This window comes from Neolamprologus multifasciatus, chromosome 14, assembly GCF_963576455.1.
Source record: "Neolamprologus multifasciatus chromosome 14, fNeoMul1.2, whole genome shotgun sequence".
Lineage (NCBI taxonomy): Eukaryota > Metazoa > Chordata > Actinopteri > Cichliformes > Cichlidae > Neolamprologus > Neolamprologus multifasciatus.
The window spans coordinates 7,255,213-7,279,650 of record NC_140452.1 but is presented as its reverse complement, the minus strand read 5'-3'; the positions used below and the strand labels follow the sequence as shown (position 1 = coordinate 7,279,650).

Sequence of the window (24,438 nt, the reverse complement as noted above, 5' to 3'; positions counted from 1 at the left end):
TCCGATAAATAAACCCTGTAAAATTTATTTATCCCCCACCCAACAGCCCCTTTGAATGTCTCCCTATTATGGCCACAACACCTCACTCTTGGAGCACTTTTTTGCCACATGTATCGCAAACCACGTCTTAGCTGTTTGTGGAGGTAAAATACGTCCGCACATGACTCCAATTACACTAAGCCATTGTTGCGAGTGCGCAAGCCAAGGGGCTGCGAGACATTTATACAGCCGTATTTCGCACATGACTATGAAAGGCGGAGGAGGAAGTAGTTCCTTTGAATGTAGACAATCAGAATGTTATAGTTTCTTTCCACTGTGTTCCTGTTAATGATAAACTACAAATTTACTCTAAATTACTAAAATATCGATATTTTAATGTGAGAATCGATTCTAGAACATAAATGATTGGTATCAGAGGAATCGATATTTCAGGATCGATCCGCCCATCACTAATTTTGGCAGCAACTGCAACATTTAGCAGTTGCCTCATTGTTCTGACACACAAAACAAAACTATCGACTGTACGACACACTAACGACACACTCCAAACACACTAATCTCTTGCATCTCAAAACTCCCTCTCTTTCTCTTTTGCTCTCTCGCTGCCGTCACTCCTAAAATTTCTCCCTCTTTCTAAGCAACCAATGCCATGTTGCCATATCATCTTTTGATTGGTCGACATGACACATTTTTCCACCAATAGGAAAAAGGTGTTTTTTTTTCTTTTCTTTCGTTTTTGATCGCAACAAGAGAAGAGAATGTTTTCGAGCCCTTTCCTTAGAAAATACTGCAGTAAACATAACAAAACTGTTTTTTTTTCGTGGCCTATCAACACAATTTAAAAACTGGTACATACTTTGAAGTTCACACTGTTAAAGTAAGAAATGGAGACTAAAGGTTGTCCAAGGTTGACATAACATCTTGTAGCTGTGTCATCTTAAACTGGTCATGTGTAGTTTGAGTTAACATCAGAGCCCTCCATGATGATATAGAGCTTTTTGAATAAAGTAGTCATGGTAAACTACTTTATTCTTCCTCAGCCAATCAGCAGCACTTGTGTGACTGTGCGCCCCCCCCCGCTCCCGGTAAGATGAAGACAGCTTCAATCGTCTGTGTGCTGAAAAATAGTAACGCATTCACACCGCATTTCCTTGTTAGTAACGGTAATGTGATTGTACGATAGAAAATGCAATTAGCTAGATTACTGTTAGTGTTATGTCCTATACTAATTATTCGTGGTAGGATTATTTTCCATTTTTTATTTTATTTTATTTTTTTATAAAATTAATATGTTTTATGGTATCAGCATAATTTGCAACATTTATAAAGAGAACACATCTGAGATCTAGTTTAATGTTGACATCTGCTCTGTCTTTTTGTGATTTTAGATGCCACTGCAAAGAAGAAAGTATGTGATGGAAATGAAGACATACAGAATCTGCAAAACCAGTACACTGACACATCACAGCTCAGAGTTACTAACATGGTGTACAAGGCTGTCTATGCAGTAGCACATGCCATCCATAATGCAGTGTGCCAGGAAATAAATGGCACCGCAAACTGTGACAAGTTAACCAAGTTAGAGTCCAAACAGGTCAGAAGAAATAAATATGTTGATGTCAGTGTCTTTCATCAACTGCAATATGAATTGATATGCAATATTAATATTTGGGTTTTTTATGCTTTCCCCTCCCATTATCCCTAATTTTATCAGATTTTAATTGAGCTGAAGAAAGTAAATTTTTCCCAAAATGGCTATGATGTGTCATTTGACGCTAATGGGGATCCTGTGGCTATTTATGAACTGGTTAACTGGCAGAAAAGTGAAAACGGCGTGACTGAGATAGTGGCTGTAGGGCTGTATGATGCATCACGGCCCGTGGGCCAGGAATTCAAGATCAACAAAAACATTACCTGGATGGAGGGTAGCATGAAAGTAAGCAGTTAGAATTTGACAAACTTTAGTAATAATAATAATGGATTGCATTTATATAGCGCTTTTACAATTCTACTATTCATTCACTCTCACATTTACACACTGGTGGAGGCAAGCTACAGTTGTAGCCACAGCTGCCCTGGGGCAGACTGACAGAAGCGACGCTGCCATATCGCGCCATCGGCCACTCTGGCGATCACCAGTAGGCAACGGGTGAGGTGTCTTACCCAAGAACACAACGACCGAGACTGTCCGAGCCGGGGCTCAAACCGACAACCTTCTGATTACAAGACGAACTGCCAACTCTTGAGCCACGATCGCCCGATCGATTAGTAAACAATGATTACAGCTGCATAGTAAATATTTACGTTTATTCTGCAACCTTTCTGTCTTTGACAGGTGCCAGTGTCAGTGTGCACGGACAGTTGTCCTCCAGGAACTCGTAAAGTGTTGCAGAAAGGAAAACCCATCTGCTGCTATGACTGTATAGCATGTCCTGAGGGAGAGATCAGTAATAGTGCAGGTAAAGAGAAATGATTATGATGCATTTAAAATGTTTCATTGTGTATATATGAAAATCAAGAAAAAATTGTATATATTTGTTTTTTATCCAGATTCTGCTGATTGTTTACCTTGTCAAAAGGAATTCTGGCCTAACAAAAAGAGAGACACTTGCATCCCTAAGCCTGTGGAGTATCTTTCCTTTCAAGACCTCCTAGGAATTATCCTGGCTACATTCTCAGTCATTGGTGCCTGTCTGACCATCGTAACTGCGGCTGTATTCTTTTGTCACAGGAAAACTCCAATTGTCAGGGCCAACAACTCTGAGCTGAGCTTCCTGCTGCTCATCTCACTGACTCTGTGTTTCTTATGTTCATTAACTTTTATCGGAGCACCATCAGAGTGGTCCTGCATGCTGCGTCACACTGCATTTGGGATCACCTTTGTACTCTGTATCTCCTGTGTACTTGGGAAAACTATAGTGGTTTTAATGGCTTTTAAAGCTACAATTCCAGGTAGCAATGTCATGAAATGGTTTGGTCCTCCACAGCAAAGAATGACTGTTGTGTCTTTCACCTTTATTCAAGTTTTAATATGTACTGTTTGGTTGGTGGTGAACCCTCCCTTTCCAATAAAAAATCTAACCACGTACAAGGAGAAAATCATATTGGAATGTGCATTAGGCTCTGCTGCTGGCTTCTGGGCTGTGCTTGGATACTTAGGCATACTGGCTGCCTTTTGCTTTGTTTTAGCTGTTTTAGCCCGCAAATTACCTGATAATTTCAATGAAGCTAAGCTTATCACCTTCAGCATGCTAATATTTTGTACTGTCTGGATCACATTTATCCCAGCATATGTCAGCTCTCCTGGGAAATTCACTGTAGTTGTGGAGATTTTTGCAATTCTGGCCTCCAGCTTTGGTCTAATAATGTGTATATTTGCTCCCAAGTGTTTTATCATATTGTTTAAGCCTGAGAAGAACACTAAGAAATATTTAATCAACAAAAATCAGTTATAGTATAGAGCTTCTAGTACTTGCTAATGTTCATCAATTCCTGTTCTGACAAGTGAGTCGTGTGACACATGAGAATGTCAGGGATAGGGTGAGTTGGAGGCTGATGATCTACTGTGGAGACCCCTAAACAGCGTAGACAAAAGAAGAAGAACTAGGAATAATACTGTGGAAACCAAATTTAACAATTCCCAAGAGGCAATAACGTATAGTATTGTGAGTAATAAAATGTACATTTCTATGGGGCATTTCAAACAAAACATATTACTTTATTATCATGAGTTTAGTACCATATAAAGATCTTAATGTTAAATATAGGTTCAGATTTTAGTATACTTTTTTCTATACTATTATGCTGATAATAATCCTGGTCCTTTGTTTGATCATGATGATGTGATTATTAAATATCTTTTTCAGTGATGCTGTGGCTTATTTCCCAGAAACAATGTTTAGTTTCTATGTAAAAACCATAAATCAGGAAGGCATAATAAACAAAACGACACATTTCTTTTTTATTTTGTAGTAATAACAGATTGATCAATGCCATGAGGTATAATGATTTTTATATGCGGTAATATAAGGCGCTTGGAAATTAACCTCTTAAGCCCCAACGCTTAAGCCCCCTGGGCAAAAAGCAGGAGATCGGGTAGGCTTGGGGCTTAAGAGGTTAAGTAACTAGACTTCTTTGAGTTTTTTGAAGGTGTTTCATCTCTCATCCAAGAAACTTCTTCAGTCCTAAACCAGATGGTCCCAGATATTTAATTCTTAGTGGGAGGTGTCCCTTAACAAGGTTGTTGATCCACTATTAATCGTGTGTCTTATGAACAAATCTTCTTTATTTTGGGACCAGTACTGGTTTTATTTTGCTGTATTTATCCCCGACACCTTAAAAATATTGTCGGACATAAACCAGTCCGTGGCACAAAAAAGGTTGAGGACCACTGCTCTAGAATACCTTGAGTGGGTTTCCTCAAAGTCCTCCAAGTGCTGGATGAACATATGGTTAAAATATAACTTGATCAACTAGTGATCACGACTACAAAAGTTTCATATCTCATGAAGCTTCTGTTCTAAACCAAATGGTGTAGTCCCAGGTATTTAATTCCTAGTGGGAGTTGTCCCTTAACAAGGTTGTTGATCCACTATTGATCATGTACCTCACCACATGCAGCAATGTGTGAAAAAGGCATGGGTCATTATGAGCAGATGTTTCAGGTGAAGTCATTGTGAGACCGTGCCTCGCCCTATTATGTGACCCACTAAGAGCATATGACCGAAGATGTGAACTGCATTGTTGGTACCTACAGTGCAGTTTTGAGATCTCTTTCCAGGCGCCTCAAACCCCATTCAGATCTTGCATCAGGTGATCTCAATGAGTCATGAACCTTCCGAAGAAGGAATACAGTCTTCTGTCCCCCTTCTGTTTTTTGTTTTTTTTAAAGTTGAGTAGACTTCCTGAAAACTATCAAATAAATATTGTAAAGTTGTATTATTGTAAAGTTAAATTGATTTTAGCAGCATGTTTGGTTGTATTTCAATCCTCAATAAAAAAAAATAAATAAAATAATTAGGCTGAAGTAAGCTGAACTGCCAAACATTCAGGATGTTAAAGAACATTCTTTTTTTTTTTTGCATTAATACGTCTGAATTTGCAATCGGAGTGTGTTTATGGAGGGACAAAATCTTCCTTTTGCACATGAATACATCATTTGAAAACTTTGACTGGAAGAGTTAGATCATCATTCATCCCGTATAGCTAATTATGAACTATTTAATCTATCATCACGATTAACTCGATCAAAATTTTCATCTGGAGTGCAGAATGACTCAAAATCCCTGGAATGGCACTGTCAACACATTTTAGGCAGTTTGTAAAAAGTTTGTCCATTCTGCGCTCCAGATGGGTTAATCACGTTAAAAATTGATTAAGTATTGATTAATATATTTTACATTTGTCTGTTGTTTTAACCCTTTAAGACCTACCATAGAACCAAGTCCGCCAGAGCTTATATTATATTTTTACATGCCATAGTGCCATTTTTGGGAGCATTTCAAGTTGCTATACATCAATACAACCATTATAGCCCATATTTTAATAATATGTATGCATTAAGTGCATAGTAATTACATAAATTGCGAAAATAAATATTATACTGCAAATTTGCAAAAAAGCAGTATATGCATCAAAATAAACTATGTCCAGCAGTGCAATATGAGTCCTAAGCATCCCAGAAACGACACAGAAAGTCATAAAGTCAAACATAACTTTTAAAAACACCAGTATTGGCTCATGAGGCCCTGATGGTAAAAAAACTACATTTCCGCGAAAATGACGTCACTTCCGATTTCGGGCAGGTAATGGCGGACATGCAAAAGTTCGCGCTGACGTCTATTCCAAGTAGGAAGTGTTATGAACAGCTGATCGGCTCGGCAAAGCGTGTTTCTGGAATATTATGTCTTTGTTCCTGCAAGTGCTTTTTATGCAGTTTTTGCAAAGCTGTATATGGGGAAGGAAACTGTGACCTAGGACAAGCTGATGGCATAAGATGTAAGTACAACTCCTCCGGTTTCATATGCAAAAAAAAAATATTGCGCTAGCTTATGTGGTTGCAGAACTACCAGGATTTAAAAATAGTTACGCAAAACAGAGTGTGCCCGTTCCGACCGGCTTTAAAGGGTTAATTTTGGGTAGCACTTTCTATTACAACTCGGTAATAAAGGGGTAATTGTAGGGTAACAAGGGAAAAGAGAAGGTAATAATGCAGTAATTTCTTAGTTATTATTACTATTATCTGTGGTAGCTTCTGTGTAATAAGCAGGAACTAGAGCTTCAAAACACAAAACTGTCTGTTTTTTTAATAGCATATTGATAACCCATTAAAGCTTAAAAAGTGTGTGACTATTACCTGGAAACATCTGTGGTAAGTTCTGTATAATAAGCATAAATAGAAACAGCCTGCATAGAGCTGGCTGCCAGTAGGTGGCAGAGTGCTTCCTACTGGAAGTCTGTACTTTCAATTCCATCCCTAGATAAAGACAAAGAAGAAGAAAGGCATGCCAACTGCTAGCTCTAGCTTTAGCTTTGGCTCCTTTTTGGCTTGTCTCATAGATCCATGCTTGCATAATCCAGTGGAGTATAACAATACATTTAGAATTAAACCAATATTATAGCTACTGCTGTAGGACTGCAAGGCAATTAAAACCTTTTTTTTTTATTCCTTAACCCTTTAAAGCCGGTCAGAGCGGGCACGCTCTGTTTTGCATAACTATTTTTAAATCCCGGTAGAACTGCAACCACGTAAGCTAGCGCAATATTTTTTTTTTACATATGAAACCAGAGGAGTTGTACTTAGATCTTATGCCATCAGCTTGTCCTAGGTTTCCTTCCACATATAGCTTTGCAAAAATTGCATAAAAACCACTTGCAGCAACAAAAACATAATCTTCCAGAAACACGCTTTGCTGATCCATTCAGCTGTTCGTAACACTTCCTACCTTGGATTAGACATCAGCGCGAACTATCGCATGTCCGCCAATACCGAAACCGGAAGTGACGTTATTTTCGCAAAATGTAGTTTTTTACCTTCAGGACCTTATAAGCCTATATTGGTGTTTTTAAAAGTTATATTTGATTTTATGACATTCTGTGTCTGGGATGCTTAGAACTCAAATTGAACTGCTGGAAATAGTTTATTTTGATGCACATGCTGTTTTTTTTTGCAAATTTGCATTGTAATATTTATTTTAGTTTTTCCTGCAGTATATAAAAAGTGGTGTATTTCAAAAATAAAACTATGAAGACACTCAAAATAAATTTCCTGTGGTGGGAAACTATATTGTGCAACTCTTTTGTATTTATACTTTTGAGGGATAAGTTTCTTAAATTTCTCTAACTAGAAATAAATGTTAAAAAAACAAAAACGATTTTTTTTTTGTAGTTTATTGCACTTTTTTTTGCAATTTATGTAATTACTATGCACTTAATGCATACATATTATTAAGATTTGGGCTATTCTTACGACCCGGCTCAAAAGCCGCAACATAAAAAAGGAGATGAATACCAGAGTATGGGTGAGAAGAGGTTTTATCTTTAAATGGAATAGCAGGTTGGGTCAAATGGGTGGTACCACCAAGGCAAAAACTAGTGAGCTCCCTGGGAAGCTTGCCTCAGGTATGCTTTTATCCACACCTGACTAGGTGTGGCCAATTAGCACCAGCTGAACACACTGAGCAGATTAGAGGCTGCAGAGGGACGTAACACCTCCTCCCTTAAAAGGGTTCCTGTAGGACCCTTAAATTTATTAAAAGCCCCTCTGAAGCCTTCAGGTCCTTGACCCACAAACCTGGAATAAAAGTTAGAGCTAACAGAAGCACAGTGTTCACATTATAGTTGGCATCTCTAAGCATGGATGGGCATGAGGATTTGAAGTTGCCACACTGAACACACAAAAAGTAACATGTGACCAACACAAAAGAGCACAACAGTCACAAACCCAAAATGATTACCTGATCTGCTACAACACAAAACCAAAAGTAGCAACAAATAATCACAACTAAGTGATCTGTTGTCTCCACCACACAAACAGTCACATACAAGTGGCCCTATACCACAAGTTACTTTAATCCAAAAAGTTCAGTAAATCAAGCACATTAGTGACCAACCACAAAATGGAGAGCTATGGCCACACAATGATCACATCAAGGGCGGCTCAGCACCCCACAGTGTTATTGCCATCACCTGGCCAACAACACTCACAAGTGATCCAACAAAATAGCCATATTCCCCACATCAGTTGTATTGATGTATAGCAACTTGAAATGCTCCCAAAAATGGCACTACAGCATGTGAAAATATAAGCTCTGGCGGACTTTTTGTTAGTGATCTTAATAGAATTTTTATTATATGAATGTAATTTTTCATCTAATTGAATCTATTTCTGTATGATTGTCAGTCCAAAGAGGGAGAGAGGAAAGAGGGGAACGTGAGGAGAAAGTACAAGGTCAGGAAGAACCAGGTGAGAAAACAGACAGGGAATAGTGACAGGCAAAACAGAAACTGTTAAACTGACAAAGAGAAAAAAATGATTTTACTCACACAATCTGGAAGTTGTGTTCTCCCTATATTAAAGCTGCTATACAGAATCTGCAAAACAAACTGGGTTGAAACATTTTTGACCCTCTTTAACAACATTCCAACATAACATTATAATTGATTGGGGAGATTAAAATTAATTAGATATTTTTATGTGGTTCAGCCACAACTCTACTGAATCCTCAGCCAGTAATAGGTAGGACAACTTTTGGACTGTCCAGTTGTCTGTATGACTGCCGCAGTACGTAGATCACATTTGCACACTATCAGAAAGTGCCAAACGGTGCCCTGGTGGAGTGAGGAGCTGTAAAGAGAAGCAGAGTGCTCTGTTTATATTCTAAAAATGTTTTAAGCTTGTTTCAAAGATTCTGTACAGCAGCTTTAAATGTTTTCCAAAAGCACACATACACTTATCAGTGTTTCTCAAACTTTTTACAGTGTGTACCACCTGATAAAAATGTCAAGCTCTCCTAAGTACCACTATGAAAGCATGAAAGTCCTAAATCTTACAACACAAAATTATTATTATTAAATTAGTAAAATTAGTATCTGCAATAAAGATTTTTTCATACATTGTATACATTCTACCACAGGCAAAGTTGCCTCCATTTTTATAGTTTTTATTGATATTTTGTAATTTATTTGTAATAATTTATTCTGTTTTGGGAGTGTTTTTTATGTATCAGTATTATATTATACATACACATTACAATTGAATCTCTGTCCAAAAAATGCACTCAGTTTACTTTTTACTCACTGTGAGCATCATTCATTATTCTCCCGCAGTAATTAAGGTTAGGATTTGTATTTTTTAAATTCCAATCCATTCTTCTTTTGCAGCATTTAAATAACCTTGATCAAATTTGATGGTTTTGTAACAGACTTTTCAAAAAAGTGTTTTGCTTTTCTTTTACAAATGTGGGGATTAAATTGTATTAAGATGTACAAAACAGTGATGTCATGTTTTGTGACGAGGACCCAGGCACAGAGAGACTTGATGAATTTAAGAATCTTATGATTTAATAAAGAAATTTGCAGACTTGCACAGAGATGGTAAAATTATGATGACTGATAACGGAGACGAAGACAACAGACGATGAGGACAGGGAGGAACAGGGGTTTAAATGCATCAAAGTGACAGTCAGAGAGAACTCGGGACAACATTTAAGGATGCAGGGACTGACAGAGACAGGTTTATCTTGTCTGGCTGGGCAGCTCTCTGGGTGCTCAGCACCCCCAAAGCTCTGATCCTAGAATCGCCCCTGGTGCAAACAAAGCAGACTTTCACTTGACAGTTCAGACTTCACAAGGAACTATTCCAAAGTGAAGCTTTAAATAAATACAGGAGGCAATTAGGTAGAGTAGTATTATTATTCACTCAATTCAATGGAAGAGGTGATCATCACTTTTATATGTTCAAGTGTATGTGTGGAGAATATAATAGGGCCTTGAGCCAATCAGAATAAAACACAATATTTATGAGTGTTTTAAGTTGTAAACTGGTCAGATCTGACCCGAACGTGACAGGAAGGCTAGACACACCAGGGTAAAAAGACAGACGAAAGTAATAAAGGCACAATAAAGACAGTAATACTAAATACAAGACACAAAATGACACAAAAAGACTACATACCCCCCCCCCCCCCACACACACACACAAACACACACGCACACACACACACAAAAGAAATAACAGAGATGCATTCACAAAGACTTGACAAGATACAAGGATAGGAAGGCTAGATTTAAACCCATGGAATTCAAAATATAGACAAGAAACACTAAAAGAAACACTAAAAGAAAACCAGATTACAATGGTAGCAAAAACAAAACCCTAAACACAGAGGATTTACAATAATGGGGAAAAATCAGCAAGGAAAAAAAGTAACCAATAAACAAACTAGTGCAAAAACTCAAACTCTGGGTCAAAGACCCAGGGCCATGGCTAGCATTAGCCTTTAAATTTCCAGCATTATGGTCCAGTCAGTCATATCATACACTAATCTATTTATAGCAGCTGTCAATTGGATTTCTCATATCCCATCCCATGTTCATAAATTCATCTATGTCATCATCATATAGTTTTATACATAAAAAAACAGTAAAAACATAACATTAAAAAATCTTTTTAATGTGTTTATTGCCAGTTTTAGGAGCGAAGACTTTTTTCTTTTCTTTTGTCTCTTTTTTTCTGACCCTGTGTTTGGAAATGTCTAGCCAATTAGATCATGACATTTTTTAAAATCTCTAGAAAACACTATAGAAGAATATTTAGAAAATGTTGACGTCTCTGGAGCTGTATCAGACATAGTGTTTTTTGGCTTTAGAGTTTACTTTACTATCATCGGTATAATCAAACCAAACCCATCTATACTGCTATACATAATCTCACCATTCTCATAGACATGCTCTGTGTCCATTTTTCAACCCATGTTTCGAAAATGCAACTATATATCAATAAATGTCCACTCTTAAAATTTACTTATTAGATTTTTTTCAGGGCGGGCTAACTGTGATACTAGAAACAACTATGAAAACTGTGACACTATAAAGGCTATGAATCCACAAGGCGTGAAGGTAAAACAGATGACCTGACAATGAACAAAGGAAGACAGAGGACTTAAATACACACAATAGGTGATCGGGGGAGTGGAAACGCATGGGAAAACAGCTGACTAGGATGAACATAATGGTGTCACAGGTTAAGTGCAACTAAACACAATGACAAAAAAGACAAGACTCCTTCAAAATAAACCAGGAAACATGGAAATATGATCTCCCCTCTCCCTAGCCACCTCCTTGAGCTTGTCCGGAGGAACACCAAGGCGTTCCCAGGCCAGCCGAGAGATATAATCTCTCCAGTGTGTCCTGGGTCTGCCCCGGGGCCTCCTCCCGGTGGGACATGCCGGGAACACCTCACCCGGGAAAGAATGGACTCTATATTTAGACTTCAATGACACTCCCGGAACATCAGCTTCTGTTCTATGCGAACCAGGGAAAGCTGTGATGAGAGGTTAAATAATTTCTTTCTCATCACTCTAAGGGAGAGGCCAGCCACCCTTCGGAGGAAGCTCATTTCCGCCGCTTGTATCCACAATCTTGTTCTTTCGGTCACTACCCACAGCTTGTGGCCATAGGTGAGGGTAGGGACGTAGATCGACCGGTAAACCGCTTTTACGCTCAGCTCTCTCTCCACCATGATGGACTGGTGCAGCGTCTGCATCACTACAGCCACAGCACCAATCTGTCTGTCGATCTCCGGCTCCCTTCTCCCATCACTCGTGAACAAGACTCCAAGATACTTAAAATCCTCCACTTGGGACAGGAACTTGTGTCCGACCCAGAGTGGGCACTCCACCCTTTTCCGGCTGAAAACCATGGCCTCGGATTTGGAGGTGCTGATCCTCATTCCCGCTGCTTCACATTCAGCTGCAAACTGTTCCAGTGCGAGCTGGAGTCCATCACCCGATGAAGTCAACAGAAAAAAGTATTTTTTCATGGGCTCTCCCAACTCCTCCCACACCCGAGTTTTTGCTTCAGCCACTGCTCGAGCCGCATTCTGCTTGGCTGGTCAGTACCTATCAGCTGCTTCCGAAGTCCCACAGGCTAACCAAGATCGGCACACAGTGCAAACAACTCCTACGGCGCCTCCTATTGGTGGTGGGCCTGAAGGAGGATGGGCCCATGTTCCCTTCTTGGGCTGTGTCCAGCCGGGCCCCATGGACCAAGGCCTGGCCACCAAATGTTCGCCCTCGGGCACCCTCCCTGGGCCTGACTCCAGAGCGGCGCCCTGGTAACCCTATCCCGGGAAGGGTAAACTGTTTCCTCTGTGATATTCTCTTAAGGGTCTTCTGAATTGCTCTTTGACTGGTCCCTCACAATTTCCCATGGGAGACCCTACCACGGGGCAAAAGCCCCTGAACAACATAGCCCCTGAGATCCCTGGGACGCACAAACCCCCTCCACGATAAGGTAGCGGTTCACGGAGGGGAATTTAAAGCTGCTTCCAACTGTATTACAACAATGTTCACCACTTCCTGTTCTGACAAGTGATAGTTGTATGACACAGGAGGATATTAGGGACAGGGTGAGTTGGAAGCTGATTATCTACTGCGGAGACCTCTGAAGGCCATAGACAAAAGAAGAACTAGGAATTTAACAATTTAACAATTCCCAAGAGGCAATAACATATAGCATTATGAGTAATAAAATGTAAAATCTATGGGGCATTTCAAACAAAACATACAGTGGTATGCAAAAGTTTGGGCACCCCTGATAATTTTCATGTTTTTCCTTCATAAATCATTGGTTGTTTGGATCAGCAATTTCATTTAAATATATCATATTGCAGATAAACATAATGATATTTGAGAAGTGAAATGAAGTTTACACGATTTACAGAAAGTGTGCAAAAGTGACTTAAACTAAATTAGGCAGGTGCATAAATTTGGGCACCCTTGTCGTTTTATTGATTTGAATACCTTTAGCACTAATTATTGGAACATAAAATTTGTTTGGTAAGCTCATTGACCCTTTACCTACATACACAGGTGAATCCAATCATGAGAAAGGGTATTTAGGGTGGCCAGGCCAATTGAAAGGTTTTCTCCTCTTTGCATCTTCTCTTGAGAGTGGCTACATAGGAGCCTATAAACAACTCTCACATGACCTGAAAACAAAGATTATTTAACATCATGATTTAGAAAGAGTATACAAAAAGCTCAGAGAGTTGTCAGTTTCCACTGTGAAGAACATAGTGAGGAAATGGAAGACCACGGGGACAGTTCTAGTAAAAGCTGGAAGTTACAGGTCAAGAAAAATCTTAGAGAAGCAGAGGCAAAGGATGGTAAGAACAGTCATAGTCAACCCACAGACCACTTCCAAAGACCTGCAACATCATCTTGCATCTTGTGCATCGTTCAACTATTCAGCGTACTTTGCACAAGGAGATGCTGTATGGGAGAGTAATGCAGAAGAAACCTTTTCTGCGCGCATGCCACAAACAGATTCGCTTGAGGTATGCTTAAGCACATTTGGACAAGCCAGCTTCATTTTGGAATAAGGTGCTGTGGACTGATAAAACTAAAATTGAGTTATTTGGGCATAACAAGAGGCGGTATGCATGGCAGAAACAGAACACAGCATTTCAAAACAAACACTTGCCACTCACAGTAAAATGTGGTGGTAGTTCCATCATGCTGTGGGGCTGTGTGGCCAGTGCATATTAGCAAATTCCTGAAAACAATGTTCAAGAATCAGTAACAACTAATTGACTCTAATTGGAAGCTATAAGAAGTGTTTGGAGGCATTATTTCTGCAAAAGGAGGATCTACTAAATATTGATGTAATTTTTCTGTTCGGGTTACCAAATTCATGCACCTGTCCAATTTAGTTTAAGTAATTTTTGCTCACTTTCTGTAAATCCTATAAAGTTTATTTCACTTCTCAAATATCATTGTGTCCCCTGACATATGATATATTTAAATGAAATTGCTGATCCAAACAACCAATGATTTATGAAGGAAAATCATGAAAATGATCAAGGGTGCCCAAACATTTGCATACCACTGTATTTAACATTAAGATCTTTATGTGCTACTAAACTCATGATAATAAGGTAATATAAGTTCACATTTTAGGATACTATTTTTATACTATTATGACTTTTGTGCTCTAAATTTTAATTCCTTTGTATTACTACAGATAGTAGTTACAGAGAAAAGTCAATGTTAGAAGTAGTAATGGTTATGCAGTACAGTCATAATGAATCCCTACAATTCCAGAATTTTCTTGCCATTTACACTTTCCAAAAAATATATTTAAATTATTAATACTCTATGATATTTTTCTGTCAAAGGTATACCAACATAAGATCTTGTGTGATAATATATGTTTTTTTGCAAAAACAGTTGGTGCAAAAACAAAAATATACACTCTTTCTACTCTATGAAACATTACTTAAGGATTAAAAATCTGTTGATGTTCCAATCTAAATTAAATTAAGCTGTATTGTATCATTTGTCGTAGCCAATTATTATGAGGGAAATCTTGGGCCCAATCAAAACCATACTGTGAAGACTTAGAATGTCAACACTATGTAAGGGTTAATCAATGACCTCATATTCTCAAGAAGATGAGAAGATGACAAAACCCCTTTGTTTGAAGACCTATATAAACCAATGGAAACAATGTGTGCCCATATACAGACAATTTTAGATGGAAATGGAGATAGCAGCTGTTGTAATTGGTCTGGTATTGGCTGTGTGTTTGTTTCACCTCAACTCAGCTGTTGCCTTTGCAGTGTGTCTAGATGGTATGAGACAAATGACTAGGCATATAGGAGCTCAAGCTGGTACGTCGACATCCTCTCTGAACTGCAAGCTGCAGGGAAGCACTCGTCTACCTGCATTTTCAAAGGATGGGGACTTTGTTATTGGTGGTGATTTTTCCCTTCACGTCTACATGAACACAGTTTACAGTGACTACACCAGCATGCCTGAGCCTGCAAAATGCAAAGGAAGGTTAGTAAGTAAGAAAGTCAGTAATGGGAAGAAGAAGGTGTAAAAACATGTTGGACTGTATGAGGAGAGAAATGTTTTCATGTGTGTTATGTTCTATGGAACTACATTGATTCTGTTTAGTGTTAAAAAAATTTAAAAAAAAGTCATTTATTCTTTATAAAATAATTTGTTGTGTTTTAAAAAACAGAAATTATACAATATGTTAAATAACGGTTTTATAAAGGAAATGATTTAAAGGAAATGCTTTTAAATGTATTATATTTTAAAGGAAATGAAAAGACTTTAATTAGTAAACCATAATTTTCCACTAATTTCTTATGCTAATCTTTTGTGCTCAATTTAACTGGACAGGCAACATTTTGATTAACATTTCATCAACAGATACAACCAGCAAATGATCCTGTTGTTGGTTATATTTCACTTAAACTAAATCTACAGTCTATATTCTAACATTGACAGAACTATTTTCAGCCTTTACACCAGTGAACTGCAATCATCACGTGCAATGGTTTTTGCCATAGAAGAGATTAACAACAGCACAGAGCTGCTGCCCGGAATCAGGCTCGGGTATCAGATCTATGACTCATGTGCATCAGTGCCTGTAGCAGTGCACATGGCATTTCAGTTTCTAAATAGCTTCGACCCTGTGTTTTCCATGGATAACAATTGTTCACATTCTGGTATGGTGATGGCTGTTGTTGGTGGCTCTGGGTCTACAACATCCATCAGTTTGTCCCAAGTCATCAGGTCCTTTAACATTCCCCAAGTAAATGTTTTCAATTTCTGTCAATTTTTGAATTTAAAATATGTATGTGCATGATATTTGATTTTGCGGTGTGTGGTGTTTTATTTCATTTGGTTTAGGTTAGCCACTTTTCAACATGCTCATGCTTGTCTGACAAGCAGCAGTACCCCAATTTTTTCAGAACATTTCCCAGTGACCAGTTCCAAGCTGAAGCAATGGCCAAGATGGTAAAACACTTTGGCTGGACTTGGATAGGTGCTGTTCGGTCAGATTCGGATTTTGGAAATAACGGCATGGCTTCATTTCTAAAAGCAGCACAGAAAGAAGGGATCTGTGTGGAATACTCTCTTTCTTTCCATCGAACATACTCACATAGCAGAATTCAGAGAGTAGCAGATGTTATCCGCAGGTGTCCTCATCAGAGATATTATTTCCGCAAATATTAGATTTACTGTCTTCAAAATTACATTTTTTCATGCAGTTACACTTTAAAATGCTTCTAATGCACAATATTGTCTGTCAAGGTCTACAGCCATGGTTGTTGTGGCACTTCTATCTTTAGGGGACATGAGGGCACTGTTGGAGGAGCTATCATATGAGCCTTCCCCGTCTCGCCAGTGGATTGGCAGTTTCTGGGTAACTAACCCAGGATTAACGAGGTTCAGTTTCTGTGCTGGGGCCATTGGATTTGGGATTCCAAAGTCTATAATCCCAGGCCTCAGAGACTTCCTGCTGAATCTGTCCCCCTCACAAGTGGCGTCTTCTCAAATACTTACTGAGTTCTGGGAGGATGCATTTAACTGCACACTGACCAAAAGTAAGACATTTTTCTTGGTTTAAATTATCTTGTCAACTGCTGATGTTACAAAGTCTGATGTTGCTTCATGGGCTGACCTATTTTCATTGAAAAGCTATGAATGGTGACAAAGTGTGAGGTGAGAATACAGGTGAAACTCCAAAAATTGTAATATTGTGCAAAAGTTCATTTATTTCAGTAATTCATCTTAAAAGGTGAAAGCAATGTATGATATTAATATACTAACATAATATATTCCTGCAGCAGGGCCTCAAGGGTGGTCCAAACCTCTTATTGCTCTTCTCCTTGCAAGAAAATTTAAATCCTTAAAGTGTGGCCAAGCACAGTAGCTATCTTGAGCAACAGATACTTGAGGGTAGCTACACGTTGTGAAGGTAGTCTTAAATATCACCATGTAGTTTGAGTCATCATCGGAGACCTCCATTATGTGTGATGCAGGTGGCATCACACCATTAACATGAGACATGAGACATATGTCTCACCTCCAAGAATCTCAGTCACAAACCTGGAGCTGTAAAAGTAATTATTTTATTTTAACCCTATTTTGAAGAAACAGTAACAAACAGTTAAAAAACATAGTTTGGTTTACTTGCATGGTTCAAGGACAGTCGCTACCTTTTGGAGTTTTACCAGCTCTAATAGAGTTAAAGTTAGTAGCTTGTCCTTTTGTTTGTCTAAAGCAGCAAAACTGCCTCTTGATTCCTTAGTAGATGAAACATCCTGTATGAGTGGCTCTTTCTGTTGCCCCAGTGGTGTTTGCTCCTAGTGTAGTTCCTCCATATTAGCAGGGCTGTCTGTAAGGCATTTAAATTTGCTTGCTTTTCAGTGTCATAAAGCTGTTGAATTTTACTTGAAATAGTCTTTCGGCACGGCAGTTGGAAAATTGGGTCCCGTGACGATAACTGTAGTACATTTTCTAACCACCTGTCTTCTACCAATGATAGTGGTTTACAGTCAGAGCAATGAATTTTCGGAGAGAATTTGTTACTTTGTCCAATGTTGAATTGCTAATTTTGACCCTGAAGCCAGTCATTTCATCAAGTTTGGGCTGCCGACACCTTTTGACTGCTAGAGTCCACAGCTCCCACAGTTTCTGTGCTCACTGCAACATGATTTGCATTTAGATGGTACCATAAGGTTGAAGTGTTTCGGTGGTATGCAAACTCCTTTTTTTCACAGTTTGCACAAAACCACAATTATCAAGCCTTCCATCGGTTGGGTAGTCTTTTGAAATTAAATTTAGCCTCCAATCATTCCTAGCAACGCACTTTCTTCTTATTCTTTGTAGCTCTGATGTGTGCATCACTGTAATCGATATAGCAGGAAATTGTGCATTGACAAAAGTTAGCTTTTGCCTGGAATGCAAAGTGCAATTAAATGCGTAATTTTTTTAGTACGTTGTTTTTTTTTTTCAAATTAATTAATCGCAATTAACGTGTTAAATTCCCACTCCTAGTTTATATATAACCAATTCAAAGTACTTACAAAACAACCAGGTGTTCTACATTAAATAAGATAACACACAAATCATTTTTGCTACTCCAAAAAAATATTTTTGTCCACTCTAACATAAAGGAGAACATCACAAGCCTGATAGCTGCAGGCCTGAAAGCAGGAGGTCTATCACTCCTCGTGTTTCAACCTGGAGGCAGCGTTTACATTGCAATCTGCCCTTGGTAGCATTTTGGCAGCAACTGCAACATTTAGCAGTTGCCTCATTGTTCTGACGCACAAAACAAAACGATCGACTGTATGACACACTAACGACACACTCCAAACACACTAATCTCTTGCATCTCAAAACTCCCTCTCTTTCTCTTTTGCTCTCTCGCTGCCGTCACTCCTAAAATTTCTCCCTCTTTCTAAGCAACCAATGCCATGTTGCCATATCATCTTTTGATTGGTCGACATGACACATTTTTCCACCAATAGGAAAAAGGTGTTTTTTCTTTACTTTCGGTTTTTGATTGCAAGAAGAGAAGAGACTGCTTTCGAGCCCTTTCCTTAGAAAACACTGCAGTAAACATAACAAAACTCTGTTTTTTCAGACGCAATCAACGCAATTTAAAAACTGGTACAAACTTTGAAGTTCACACTGTTAAAACAAGAAATGGGGAATAAGGGTTGTCCAGGGTTGACATAACATCTTGTTGCTGTGTCATCTTAAATTGGTAGTAGTTTGAGTCAACATCAGAGACCTCCATGATGATATAGAGGTTTTTGAATAAAGTAGTCATGGTAAACTACTTTATTCTTCCTCAGCCAATCAGCAGCACTTGTGTGACTGTGCGCCCCCCCCCCCCCCCCCCCAGCTCCCGGTAAGATGAAGACAGTTTCAATCGTCTGTGTGCTGAAAAATAGTAACGCATTCACACCACATTTCCTTGTTAGTAACGGTAATGTGATTGCACGATAGAAAATGCAATTAGCCAGATTACTGTCCTATTCTAATTATTCGTGGTAGGATTATTTTCCATTTTTTATTTTATTTTATTTTATTTTTTATAAAATAAATATGTTTCATGGTACCAGCATGATTTGCAACATTTATAAAGAGAACACATCTGACATCTAGTTTAATTTTGACATCTGCTCTGTCTTTTTGTGATTTTAGATGCCACTGCAAAGAAGAAAGTATGTGATGGAAATGAAGACATACAGAATCTGCAAAACCAGTACACTGACACATCACAGCTCAGAGTTACTAACATGGCGTACATGGCCGTGTATGCAGTAGCACATGCCATCCATAATGCAGTGTGCCAGGAAATTAATGGCACTGTAGAGTGTGACAAGTTAACCAAGTTAGAGTCCAAACAGGTCAGAAGAAATAAATATGTTGATGTCAGTGTCTTTCATCAACTGCAATATAAATTGATATGCAATATTAATATTTATTATTGAAATATTGCATCTTTTTTTTTTTTTTGCTTTCCCCTCCCATTATCCCTAATTTTATCAGATTTTAATTGAGCTGAAGAAAGTAAATTTTTCCCAAAATGGCTATGATGTGTCATTTGACGCTAATGGGGATCCTGTGGCTATTTATGAACTGGTTAACTGGCAGAAAAGTGAAAACGGCGTGACTGAGATAGTGGCTGTAGGGCTGTATGATGCATCACGGCCCGTGGGCCAGGAATTCAAGATTGACAAAAACATTACCTGGATGGAGGGTAGCATGAAAGTAAGCAGTCAGAATTTGACAAACTTTAGTAATAATAATAATGGATTGCATTTATATAGCGCTTTTACAATTCTACTATTCATTCACTCTCACATTTACACACTGGTGGAGGCAAGCTACAGTTGTAGCCACAGCTGCCCTGGGGCAGACTGACAGAAGCGACGCTGCCATATCGCGCCATCGGCCACTCTGGCCATCACCAGTAGGCGGTAGGTGAAGTTTCTTGCCCAAGGACACAACGACCGAGACTGTCCGAGCTGGGGCTCAAACCGGCAACCTTCTGATTACAAGACGAACTGCCAACTCTTGAGCCACGATCGCCCGATCGATTAGTAAACAACAACACACAGCTGCATAGTAAATATATACGTTTATTCTGCAACCTTTATGTCTTTCACAGGTGCCAGTGTCAGTGTGCACGGACAGTTGTCCTCCAGGAACTCGTAAAATGCTGCAGAAAGGAAAACCCATCTGCTGCTATGACTGTATAGCATGTCCTGAGGGAGAGATCAGTAATAGTGCAGGTAAAGAGAAATGATTACGATGCATTTAAAATGTTTCATTGTGTATATATGAAAATCAAGAAAAAATTGTATTTATTTGTTTTTTATCCAGATTCGACTGATTGTTTACCTTGTCAAAAGGAATTCTGGCCTAACGCAAAGAGAGACACTTGCATCCCTAAGCCTGTGGAGTATCTTTCCTTTCAGGACCTCCTAGGAATTATCCTGGCTACATTCTCAGTCATTGGTGCCTGTCTGACCATCGTAACTGGGGCTGTATTCTTTTATCACAGGACATCTCCAATTGTCAGGGCCAACAACTCTGAGCTGAGCTTCCTGCTGCTCATCTCACTGACTCTGTGTTTCTTATGTTCATTAACTTTCATTGGAGCACCATCTGAGTGGTCCTGCATGCTGCGTCACACTGCGTTTGGGATCACCTTTGTACTCTGTATTTCCTGTGTACTTGGGAAAACTATAGTGGTTTTAATGGCTTTTAAAGCTACAATTCCAGGTAGCAATGCCATGAAATGGTTTGGTCCTCCACAGCAAAGAATGACTGTTGTTTCATTCACCTTTATTCAAGTTTTAATATGTACTGTTTGGTTGGTAGTGAGCCCTCCCTTTCCAATAAAAAATCTAACCGCATACAAGGAGAAAATTGTATTGGAATGTGCATTAGGCTCTTCTGCTGGCTTCTGGGCTGTGCTTGGATACTTAGGCCTACTTGCCTCCTTTTGTTTTGTTTTAGCTGTCTTAGCCCGCAAATTACCTGATAATTTCAATGAAGCCAAATTCATCACCTTCAGCATGCTAATATTCTGTGCAGTGTGGATCACCTTTATCCCAGCATATGTCAGCTCTCCTGGGAAATTCACTGTAGTTGTGGAGATTTTTGCCATTCTGGCCTCCAGCTTTGGACTAATAATGTGTATATTTGCTCCAAAGTGTTTTATCATTTTGTTTAAGCCTGAGAAGAACACCAAGAAAAATTTGATGAACAAAAACCAATCATAGTATATCCTTGGTTCAAAAATGGTTACTATTGTAAGCAGATATTTTACAGTTTACATAATAGTACATAATAAAATTCTTTAGTTTTAGTTGTTATTTAAATTAAATAACTGCATGAAATGAAAGTCATAAATGTTATAACACAAAATTATTATTATTAAATTAGTAAAATTAGCATCTGCAATAAAGATTTTTTCATACATTGTATACATTCTACCACAGGCAAAGTTTCCTCCATTTTTATAGCTTTTATTAATATTTTGTAATAATTTATTTGTAATAATTTATTCTGTTTTGAGAGTGTTTTTTATGTATCTGTATTATATTATACATATACATTAAAAGTGAATCTCTGTCCAAAAAGTGCACTCAGTTTACTTTTTACTCACTATGAGCATCATTCATTATTCTCCCACGGTAATTAAGGTTAGGATATGTATTTTTTCTAATCCATTCTTCTTTTGCAGCATTTAAATAACCTTGATCAGATTTGATGGTTTTGTTACAGACTTTTCAAAAAAGTGTTTTGCTTTTCTTTCACAAATGTGGGGATTAAATTGTGTTAAAATGCACAAAACAGTGATGTCATGTTTTGTGACGAGGACCCAGGCACAGAGAGACTTGATGAATTTAAAAATCTTATGATTTAATAAAGAAATTTGCAGACTTGCACAGAGATGGTAAAATTATGATGACTGATAACGGAGACGAAGACAACAGACGATGAGGACAAAGTGCGGAGCCGCCGACAGATCAGAATAAGCGAGCTGTCATCTTTCAGCCCCGACCGCGAGAAAGGCGACATCTAACTGATTCTGATCCGCGGGTCCCGCTGTGTTTTTACGTCTTTGTGCAGAATCCGTGTTCCTGCTCTCATTTACTGTCTTAGCTGTTTGGTGGTTGTTGAAATTTTGTGAGATTTCACCTGAGATTCTGTCATTTCAGGCAAAATAAATTTATATTAAAAAATCGATTCAGGATTTTAATGAATCGATTTCACGTTATCCAAGCCAGAATCGATTTTAATCGATAAATCGATTATAAAAACCCACCCCTACTGGTATGTATTCCGTTACTCTCCAACACTGTGTAAATGCAGAAAAAAAACATGCATGGCTAGTATTGAGGCATAAATAATTCATATTTCACTACAACATCTCATGAATTTTCTGAAAAATATAAAATAATTAAGGATTTCAAATTTTGTGAGCAGAGGTCTGTACTGCAAAGCAAATTCGACAGACCCAGGGCATTCTGTAGTTATCTGGTTTAACTTAATTACCCCAGAGTGTCCCCTCTAAATTCACAGAAAAGGTAAGGTGATTGTAGCTTCTGACTAACAAGAAACATAAATGCACTGGAAGCAGAGTGACCAAACACTGGAGATAGCTACATATGATGAACAGTTATAATGTGGGAATGCTGGACTGCATCTGCTGGAGATGCAATAAGGAGAGATGAATAATGCTCTTGGATTGGCTGCTTTCAAACCTCCTGCTTCTGAGTACCGGAGAATTTCACCATACCAAGCTAGTTTTCCTCTAAAAAAAATTATGAAGAATGTTTGCAGTTTCCACGAAATTGCAGGGGTTTTTGCAAACAGTTGTTAGAGTGAGAGGAAAAATCCGTGAACAACTAAGGCAATGAAATTATGGAGGTATACTGTAGGACAAATACATATTAAAGGGGATTTTTAAAGGATTAAACACACACCAGAGCATTGCAGGACACTTTCAGGATTAATGCTTATGGAACAACAACATTGTTGTTTTGGTTTTCACTACCAGGCACAGGAGAATAATAATATATCAGACCAAATGATAAATATTATTAGTTTCTATGTTTTCTAATGAAAAGTGTGTGACTATTTCTCTTTTATTTTGTTATCTCTAGGAAAGTAGCTTAACAAACTTCAATTTAAAGCAGTGGTTCAATTTTAGAAAACAAAAATTTGTGGAAGCAATGTTATCTTCTCTCCTGTTACATTTTGCTGTGATTGGGTGATCTTATGATGACTGATACAAAATTATTAAATGACACAAGCATCAGAGATATTAAAGCACTTAATTGCTGTTTCATAGACCATGCTAAAGGACCACTGGTTTCATCACAGTTTTTTATGAGTTTACCGTGAATGATGCAATCAACTTTTATGGGTAATTTTCTTTGGGTGTTTTTACATGTCTTCTTTAATACTGTTTGTATTGTGTTCTTTGATATTAACACTATAGGTAACAGACTAAGTCACTAAGTGTGGAGCGAGGTGTTGTGGAAAAAGAAGAAGCTGCGATGACGGAGCCAATGCATAGTTTAAAGATAAGGGGAACGAGAAGTGTCGATTCTAGTTTATCTCAGTGTGTAAAACTGGGAGGCAGTGAGCGCCCAGCCTTGCAATTTGATGGGGATGTTGTGATTGGAGGGTTTTTCCCTGTACATTATGTTGTCACTGAGCCACAGCACAGCTACAACAGCAAACCTCAAATTGCATCATGCAGCAGGTGTGTGTTGGATAGTGCTGTTTATTTCTTCCCCAGAATATTGAAACATCAAAAGGCCCTGATGGTAAAAAACTATATTTCCGCGAAAAGGACGTCACTTCTGGTTTCGGGCAGGTAATGGCGGACAGGCGAAAGTTCGCGCTGACGTCTATTCCAACGTAGGAAATGTTACGTACAGCTGATCGGATCGGTAAAGCGTGTTTCTGGAATATTATGTATTTGATGCTGCAAGCGCTTTTTATGCAGTTTTTGCAAAGCTATATGTGGAAGGAAACTGTGACCTAGGACAAGCTGATGGCATAAGATGTAAGTACAACTCCTCCGGTTTCATATGCAAAAAAAATTATTGCGCTAGCTTACGTGGTTGCAGTGCTACCGGGATTTAAAGGTAGTTAAGCAAAACAGAGCATGCCCGCTTCCACCGGTTTTAAAGGGTTAAGAACTGTGCTAAGTGATCTCTTTCAAGTTAGAGGTCTCGTAAAGCTTGTCACATTTTTAGGCTGGTTCTGGGTGGGCACAATAGGAACTACGGTGAGATAAAAACTTTGTCAAGAAGCCCTCAGCCTTATTGAAAAATGCAAACGACGAGTTAAAGGATGAATTAACCATGCGTGA

General features: G+C 38.5%; 2 protein-coding genes and 1 long non-coding RNA gene across 3 annotated transcripts in view; 2 read left to right on the top strand and 1 right to left on the bottom strand.

Moving 5' to 3' along the window:
* Window positions 1–24,438, bottom strand: part of LOC146503408 (uncharacterized) — a 276,290-nt gene that overhangs the window by 91,295 nt on the left and 160,557 nt on the right. The window lies entirely within an intron of this gene.
* Window positions 1,931–3,729, top strand: LOC146503426 (vomeronasal type-2 receptor 26-like). Its single transcript, XM_085131067.1, has 3 exons — window positions 1,931–1,936; window positions 2,336–2,459; window positions 2,551–3,729. The coding sequence occupies exons 1-3, from the start codon at window positions 1,931–1,933 to the stop codon at window positions 3,453–3,455; spliced, it is 1,035 nt and encodes a 344-aa protein (XP_084987193.1). The 3' UTR covers window positions 3,456–3,729.
* Window positions 16,375–21,367, top strand: LOC146503425 (extracellular calcium-sensing receptor-like). Its single transcript, XM_085131066.1, has 5 exons — window positions 16,375–16,624; window positions 19,239–19,444; window positions 19,587–19,808; window positions 20,209–20,332; window positions 20,424–21,367. The coding sequence occupies exons 1-5, from the start codon at window positions 16,375–16,377 to the stop codon at window positions 21,326–21,328; spliced, it is 1,707 nt and encodes a 568-aa protein (XP_084987192.1). The 3' UTR covers window positions 21,329–21,367.